Source organism: Bradysia coprophila, unplaced genomic scaffold (genome assembly GCF_014529535.1).
Source record: "Bradysia coprophila strain Holo2 unplaced genomic scaffold, BU_Bcop_v1 contig_358, whole genome shotgun sequence".
In the NCBI taxonomy this organism is placed as follows: domain Eukaryota; kingdom Metazoa; phylum Arthropoda; class Insecta; order Diptera; family Sciaridae; genus Bradysia; species Bradysia coprophila.
The window spans coordinates 2,653,927-2,663,411 of NW_023503616.1; the positions used below are offsets into that span (position 1 = coordinate 2,653,927).

General features: G+C 35.8%; 1 protein-coding gene across 1 annotated transcript; it reads right to left on the reverse strand.

The window, feature by feature from the left end:
- Window positions 1–1,493: 1,493 nt before the first annotated feature.
- Window positions 1,494–3,991, reverse strand: LOC119081593. Its single transcript, XM_037190628.1, has 2 exons — window positions 3,839–3,991; window positions 1,494–3,053 (listed from the first exon to the last, which is right to left on the reverse strand). Exons 1-2 carry the CDS (start codon window positions 3,842–3,844, stop codon window positions 1,494–1,496), a joined length of 1,566 nt encoding a protein of 521 aa, XP_037046523.1. The 5' UTR covers window positions 3,845–3,991.
- Between the last annotated feature and the right edge of the window lie 5,494 nt (window positions 3,992–9,485).

A 9,485-nucleotide genomic window follows, 5' to 3' on the forward strand; every position in this document is an offset into this window, starting at 1 on the left:
TTCTAGTGCAAATTTCCACTAGAAATGAGTTCGTTTGAGGTGGCGCCATGCAAATCCGTATGTGCTCCGACTTGTATGGACTGGCCATACCTACTTATCTACTTTCATTGGTGAACATGTGTTTTCGAGACATATGAGGACCGAAAGTAAAATGATGACAGTGACATTTACTTTCGGCCCGCAAATACGCAAGCCCACGGGGCGAAAGTAAAATGATGACAGTGACATTTACTTTCGGCCCAAGGCCTGAATTTTTTTACTTTCAGTCACCATTTGAGGACCGAAAATACAAACTTTCGCAGTATTTGGCATAAAAAAAATCAATGATACCAACGCACTGCTCCTAGCGGAGATGAAACTATATCGGCGAGGGTACAAGTCTTTAATTTGTCACAAATTTGTCTTCAAATAACAAACACAATTTTTTTTTCGGACCCCCTTCGAATCAGGTGTATCATATATTTTTTTAAATTCAAAAACGTGAAGTAAAATATAACTTCACTGCACGGATCCAAAATTTTACCTCACGTTTTTGAATAAATAACTATTAATTCATCGACACATTTAGTGATATCTTTGAATTGTGTCTTCTTCGAGGTCTTCTTCATATTTCTTTTTCAGTAATAAGTGGAGCATAAACCAATTTAAATAAGGACTAGCTAATTCGCGTACAGCGATGTAATATTCGTCTTCATGACATAGACTATTTTTAAGCTTTTGGTTATAAAATTAGTTAAAATTAAAGGAAGAGACTATTGGTGCGATTAGCATTAGTATAATAAAGAGACTATTGGCACCTAGCGCCATTAGCCACAGTATTAATAAAGAGACTATTGGCACCCGGTCCCGATAGCATATTGGAAAAATAAATGTTTGCTAAAATTATGAAGGAGTGTGAGAACTAGTAAATCTAGAAATTGAAACGAAGCTCTTGTCTGTGTTGACTATAACTGTTAAGTGAATAAGTAAATTTGTTTAGTTGAAATATGTGCTAACGGCTAAAAATGCACAAAATCCGTCAACATATCGGCGAAAATAATATTGCCACACTTAATAAGTACACAGTAGGGGTGTGCGATGGATAAATGATCAAGACTGGCGTAGTCCACGAAAAATTGTTATCGTCCCTAGATGTCAAAAAAAGATTTTAAAAATTTTAAAAAATTCATTTCCAACTTGCGACAAATCATAGAAGCTAAATATTCGAGATATCAGCTTCCCACCTATTTCGACCTCTACCAAAAAACTTTTTTGAGAATTTTGCTGTTTTCTGTTTGTCACAACACTTTTGCAGAATTTCAATTTTCTTGTGCCAGACGGTCATCCTCTGCCGTCGGATAAACCAATTGATGGAACTACGCGAAGCATACAGCATTATACTGCTGTAGTGATGAATCGGCAATCCGAAATAAATATTTTAGAGTAAAAACTCCGTTCTTCTGTTACTCTAATGCTGGAAAAATCAATGGGGACCAATAGAAAACTCACACGTTCTATGGGTAAGTGGAATATTTTTTATTTGAAATAGAACAACAGTTTTTCGTGATCTCACGCTCACCTAAAAAAAACTCTCTTTCGTACAATTCCTCGTCCAACTCATTTCGATAACATTTTCTCTCTGACATTAATTCCTCGCGATATTTCTTAGCCTCCTCTAATGTCATAGTAACACGTTCGGCAGGCATATCATCCCAAACAGGATTCTGTGGAGCGACGTTTCTGGTCGAAATAATCCGTTTCTTCGGATCAATCAAAAAGAACACTAAAATTTTGCAATGCCCCTCTCGCGTCGTTTCGACCAATTCGAACGGCGCAACTTTATGTTGATAAAGGTTTGGAAACACAACACATCGTCCCTCGCGTGCGATCATGTTGCCCAGTCTCTGATTCAAGTGACCTTCGTTTTCGATTCCAAACACTTGATATATCCCTTCTTTGTCATCCAACAGTTCATAAGGTGGATCACTTGTAGCTTCTCGAAATTCTAGAAAACTTTCGGTGATGTTTTCCATTGAATAGTAGTAGATACCAGTGGCGACTATAGCTTCGCTTTCGGTGGCCTCAGTGTGCCATACACCACCCTTGTACTTAGGCCTATCGGGTGTAAGTTCTATGTTTGCAAGTTTAACGATAATTTGAAACTTTTGACCTTTGAAATCAAAATCGCTGATGTCGGTCAGAGTTGGTGGTTCAAACTTGGGTATTTCAGGTAGCCTCAAAACTCTTGTCAGTTTCCATTCCTCGTACCGTTCCTGTTCATCATGGTCATTTTCGTCATCTCGATACTCAAACTCGGTTTCGTTATCCCACCAATTACAATCATTAACCACTATACGAATTTGCCGTCGTTGTGCCGCATCCCGCAATACTCGACTGAACATTGGCATGAATTTCGATAAGATACGACCAATTAACGTATAAAGTGCAGCATTTTTCTCCGGAGGAAGGTTGTTGATGTAAGAATCGAATGATATGACCCCGTTTTCATCACAAGATGTATCGGATGGCAACCATCGATAGTTGCTACTTCTGACAACTTCATCTCCAACATCCGACAGCTCTTTCATAGTGTCTGCATTAATGCCGGTCTCATCTGCTATTTTACTTACTCCACGAACGAAACAAAACAGCGAAGGATGAACTAAATCAACCACTAAATTATCAGTTCCCGGATGGTAGTCTTTTTCGGATTCGTCCACATTTTCCAACAATTCAAAAACTGATTCCTTGAAGACGGTTAGAAGTTGCTCGTCAATCAATCCGTCAGATTGCCACGTTCCATCTAAGGGTCCGATCTCAATGGGTCCTTCTGTTAAGGTAGCGTAGTATCTGAGCTCATCTAGAATGTACTGAAACTCGGTTTCATTTACATTTTGCTTGGCACATTCTGACTTCCACTTGGCCACGATGGTTGGATTTTTTAACTTCTCCATCCAATCTGGCTTCGCTCGAATTGTCTGACTAACTTTGATCAATTTTAATTCAGTGACTGTTCTTGGTTGTCTCAGATTCACAGAAATCTTGTCCCATCTTTCCAACATTTTTAATGAGATCTGTAAAGATAAATAACCGAAAACGTTACATTTTACAGTATTATGCCATACTAATTGTAGACAGCGAATCAAGCTCGAACCGAAAACCAACTGTTCTTCGTTTTGAGAATTAATTAAAAATCTTATCAATGAAAAATATGTTCGTTAGTGAACTCATTTTACCTATGAAACAATCGAAAGGCGTTACCATTAAATCTGATGAAATAGACAAAAAACCACGGAGTTTACTCCTTTCATTGTCGTCACGAGAAAATTGCTCTTCGCTTCAATACTACAAATATTCCGGTCATTCCAGAGAAGGAATGTATTTTTGTATGAATGGTGGGTCTTATAGATCATCTTCAAGATACGGTACTTTCACAAGTAACCTCACTTAAGTTTCCTAAAATGTTTCGTTCATTCTTTGTATGAGTTTTTTTTAGCGTGGATGAGGTTTCAAACGGCCTTGAAGGTCTATAACGATTTTTTTCTCGTTATAGCATAAGTAATTATAAACAGATTCTTCAGGTGAAGAGTATAATTTATAGTGTCGAGGTATATGTAAACGTTTTAGACATTCCTTCTTTCAGAAATGACCTCGTCCGATTATTTTATTTCACAACGTTATATCAAAAGTTGGTTATGTTTTTTTGGTCAGAGTCAGAGAGTTTTCATAATGAATACACGATCCTGCGCACATGTTACCGCATAGTCAATAGAAACACAATCAAGATGTTTGGTAAGAACTTGTGAATTGCAAATCAAATAGTTTTACACAAATCAATCAAACAGTCGATTTTACTCACATTCATTTCTAGTTCCTGGAAGTATAATTGCAATGATAACTGCTGATAATTGTTTTTTACGTTTCCCTTTCGTTTGAAGTTCTGAAATGTTGTAAAATACAAAATTCACAAAGTTTTATTTAGACCAGTCGCACCAACATTCAAAGTTTTCTAATTTGTGTGTGTTTTGTTTTGCGCGTTTTACGAAATGAATCAGTGCTACCTGTCGACGAGGTCGTTAACTTCTTCTAAAACTTGTGTTTTTTCAAAGGTGGGGGGTTTGATAAGTCTCGTGTGAGTTTAGGACACGCGAAGTAAATAAAATTCGCTGTGCGTCCCATTTTTAAATATACTCATCGTTGCAGACTTGCAGATATATTACTGGAAGCTTTAGCAATTTTTATTTCAAACGAAGTGGTTACACCTGTTCGTTAAATCATGGTAGTGATTCTTATCATATTAGGCTCGTTGTCAGCAGTTACTCAAAACATTCTATTGTTAATATTTTAGAAACGGATCACTATCTGTTATCGATAACACAAATCGAAAATCGAAAAAAGAACTGATGAGAGATTGCTTATGTTGTGCATTGGAAAGTAAAATTAATGAAGTAGAAGATCATATCCGTTAACGATAGCGGAGGACTTGACGCAGTCTAACCCCCAAAAAAAGAACGAAGAAAATTTTTTGAGACGCGGCAACTATGTATAGCCCAAGATTTGAGTTTCTACCCTTTGGTCTATATCACTACAAAGCCTATTCTATCATATTCTTGCTTCAAATACGAGCAAAACGAGCTATCACTCGACTATGCAGGTTTAAAATAGACCGTATTAAGTGTCGGATTTTTTTTTAAATGTTTTTATTCCATAAAGGACAACATTCTGATCCAATATTTATTGATTAAAAAATTCAGATAATTGTAATTAATTTTTATTTCATTAATTTCAATAAATCGCAGTCGTACATAATAACTAGACTACAAGTCTGACAGCCGCCTAAACCGAAAAACTGAAATGGCCGATGATTTTTAATTGTCCTTCCATACCTTAAAGTAATTGTTATCACATAAGTTTGTTGATAGTATCAGTTAGATACATTTTGTCATAAAAACCACTTCTCCGACGTACCCGGCGTCATCGTTTGTTTATTTTCCGGCTGTCAACGGGGATGGCAACGGGATGGCTAGTCAGTTTATCAAGCGATGAAAAATATTTTTATAAAATACAGGAAGCTTCTCAGAAACATTTGGAGTAGCACATTATGCGTTCAATAACGTCTGTAATCGAATATAAAAAATTGTAAAATCGCACACGGTCTATTACCGGAGATACATCGTTTTGAAGTTGGTCATTTTTCATAGAAAATGCACCAAAATAACTTTTTCCAAACAATCAAAATCTATCTATCTATCTATCTATTCTATATATCTATCTATAGCAATAAATTTCGAAACCTTCGCGCTTATTTGCCCACCAATTTTGACCACCAATTCTCACACTATCAAATATTTCGTTTTTCATGTCGGTGACAAAACTTTTACGTAATTTTGTTCGTAATTTCCAGGTGAATTGAACTAATTGGGTGTACAATTTAATTTTTGCGTAACGAAGCTGAAAGCGTCAACTCTAGCGATATCATTCATTTAAGAAATTGTACTTCAAAGACTGCGTCACACTTTTCTCAAAGTGATTTTTGTTGGGATATGCTATACTAGGCAGTACATTAAGCATGAGGGTAAATAACTAGGTAAAACCCGTAAAACCATTTAAATAAAAATTTGCAGTAACGTTGGTCACCGTTGAGTTAGCTGTACATTCAGGTTTTTTTTGCAATATTTTCTCATTTGCAACTTGTCGACATAATAGTTATTTATGACATCGAGTTCAAAGTAACTTATTAGGCTCTAAGTGTTATTTTACACATCGTGAGCCTAATTAAGTACATTGCACCGAGATTCATACAACGTTCTATGCCAAAGAGGCATCTAGTGCTTATCAAACTTCACATCTAGTGACAAAACAACCCCATTTCGTAACTCGTTGATCGTTGCATACATAACTATTTTTGAAGGAGTCTTTATTGCTAAGGGTAATTGAACATCTCTAACGTCTCATTTATTGTGTTGACCGTCTCAACCTTAAAAAAGAGCTAACCCATTCGCAGATGTAACACAATGTCATGCAGTTTTAATAATAAATAAAAGGGAACATGATGTTTGTTCAATTATCTTCTTAAGTGTACTTTGGTTATCCATATTCGTACTGACCCAATTGAAATAAAGATTAACAAAATACAGGAAATAATACATCTGGTATACAATTGTATTTTCGTATGGTGAATTCGTTCCCAATTTTACTGTTCTCTTCAAAATCTTACTGCTTAATTATGGAAAGGAGTCATTAGTTATCGTGACAATGACCAGTTTTGTCTCAGATGGTGTTCCTAGTAAAACGAATGTGAAACATATAAAGTAAAAGATTTAAAAATTTAAATAAGTAACGAACTCAATAATTAGACACCTCCTGATGGGATACAAGCAAGGCCACTCTATTTTGCATATAATTAAAATACCTTACTTTGCAATGGGGCAAATGATGGAAATGGTTCTTCTTGTGTGAAATTTGCCGATCGAGGCGTAGCCAAGGTCGGTAAACATCATTTGCCCCATTGGTAAGTAATGTAATACTTCTGACCCATTCCTCTAACGAGTAACAAGTTTCCATGAATAAATTGACTCTGGAATAAATGTAAAATGCTATCAGTTGGGATTCTTAAAAAAAATCAAGGAATCGGTTGAACTGAGTAGTCGGTAAGTGACGTTGATCAAATTTAATTCTTATTCATCGACACATTTAGTGATATCTTTGAATTGTGTCGTCTTCATATTTATTTTTCAATAATAAGTGGAGCATAAACCAATTTAAATAAGGACAAGCTAATTCGCGTACAGCGATGTAATCTTCGTCTTCATGACAGAGACTATTTTTAATCTTTTGGTTACAGAATTACTTAAGAGTTATATCGCCAAAACTTGAACCAATTTGAAAACAATGGTTCGGCGATCCAGGCAAGCTATAGCTCGTTTGAATCGTCTTTCAATTCTAAGAAATAGGGATCTTTTAGTTTTTCTGTTAATTTCCCATTTTCGGAGTGAACACGTGAAAAGTCATAGCATGTCAAGGGGTGGTGAAAACAGTTTTTATTGTAAAGCAGAGATGCGCAGCGTTCGTTTACAGTCAATAAATGGCCACTCAAGATGTAATTTGTGCTTCACAAGAGGTCACACAATATGGAAATGTGTGTAAAATCACGTTTTTTATATATAAATGGACGGTGCACATCTCTACTTTACAATCAACCTATATTCGTAGCAAGCCAATGAGTTTCTGTTAATTTTGTGAAGTCAAAGAAATGAGGTTTTCCACCTACTACGAAGTAGGAGGAAAGCAAACTTTTTAAGACCAGTGATCGCTCGGTTCAGGAAAATTTCAAGCTGAGCATGTAATTTTGATTTAGTTTATTTCATTCCCATCGCTCCAGCCTGTTTGAAGACAAAAAACAAGTTAAAACACTGAAAAATATGGGTCTCCTGGAGCGACATTTTACTTCAACTAACTTTATGGCTTGCAACAGAATTTATCTGGGGTTTTTTATATGTGGAATGAAAGAGGGTAAGTCCAGCAACAACACCCTATAGTCAGTTCCGCGGATAAATTCTGTTGCAAGCCAGTAGGACTGTCCAAACATTCACCATATTTTGAGTCATAGGTCTAGAACGGGTGGCGGCCCATACCGATGATTATACTCTTTATGTAGGTCTGCCCAAGGCCTATATTCCTACAAATTTTCAACTTTTAGAAACATTTCTATCTTGAGCTATCACAAAAAAACTGTTTTCACCACCCCTTGACATGCTATGACTTTTCACGTGTTCACTCCGAAAATGGGAAATTAACAGAAAAACTAAAAGATCCCTATTTCTTAGAATTGAAAGACGATTCAAACGAGCTATAGCTTGCCTGGATCGCCGAACCATTGTATTTATTTTCACCAAAATTGGTTCAAGTTTTGGCGATATCACTCTTAAAATTAAATGCTTGCTAAAATTTTGAAGGAGTGTGAGAACTAGTAAATCTAGAAATTGAAACGAAGCTCTTGTCTGTGTTGACTATAACTGTTAAGTGAATAAGTCAATTTGTTTAGTTGAAATATGTGCTAACGGCTAAAAATGCCACACTTATTGTGCGATGGATATGATCAAGACTGGTGTAGTCCACAAAAAATTGTTTTCGTCCCTAGATGTCAAAAAACGATTTTAAAAATTTTAAAAAAATCATTTACAACTTGCGACAAATCATAGAAGCTAAATATTCGAGTTTTGAGCCTCTCACCTCCCACCTATTTCGACCTCTGCCAAAAAACTTCTTTGAGATTTTTGCTAGTTGTATCAGTCCTATTCTATACTAATTAAAGTCCGATGCAACAGAAAAAATAAAATCCGGAAGAAGTTTGTCGGGAAAGTCTTCTTCGTGAGTCGTCAAAGTTCGCCGACTATGAAAAATTTAGTGTATCTTGAACTTTCTATATTCAATTTTTGCTCAAGTGGGCTTAATTCTTGGGAATGGTTTAGGCTATCCAGAACAGAAAATTTTTTGAAAATCATCTGAGAAACGTTTGTTATGTGAGTGTTTGTTTGGCCTAAAATTGGGGCAAAATGCCTCAACTGAGAAAATCGAATTCGTGCCTAGGATTAAAAGTCTTTTAGCGTGTGAGAGGTTTCCAGCCATAGACGAAGGCGAGGGCTGGAATCGAATATGCTAAAAAAGACTTTTAGTCCGTAGTACGAATAATATTTTTCATATCCGACGGCGAACTTCGACGACTCACGAAGAAGATTTATCCAGTTGCATTGGACTCAAATTAGTAGAATAGGACTGATATAGCTGGCAAAAATCTCAAAGAAGTTTTTTGGTAGGGGTCGGAATAGGTGGGAGGCCGAATTTCGAAACTTAAGCTTCTATGATCTGTCGGAAGTTGTAAATGAATTTTTTAAAATTTTTAAAATCGATTTTTGACTTCTAGGGACGATAACAATTTTTTGTGGACTACGCCAGTCTCCCTTTATCTATCGCACACCTCTAATACACAGATCAAAATCATAATAAGTAAGTAGCAGAGCTTGCAACATTAATACGTCCATATCTTGTTTAAAGTATCTCTTAATGTTTGACACTAAAATCTTTTACTTCGTTTGTTTAAAAATATTTTTTGATAATATAAGTTCATCACTAATTTTTCTAATAATTTTCGATATCAGATGACTAGCCGTTTCAAAAAAAAAAAAATTGTAGATTATCTGCCCCTCTAAGCTTGCATGTTAGGACACATTTAAAATAACATTTAAATCTGATAGCTCACTTCTCGAAAGGAAATCAATAACGATCGACATACGTAGCAATTTACTGAACTTGCAATTCACCATTAACAATATTAACGCATTTATCACCATGCCCCATTAAGATGAATTCTACGCTCGTGCGACATCAAAATAATTGCTAAAATTGTAAATTTCGCTAATATAGAATTCGCATGTATACATTTTTATACTTGCATATCGCTTTTCGTTCAGCAGTGTTTATATAAAAAGACAACGAATTTCACGTTG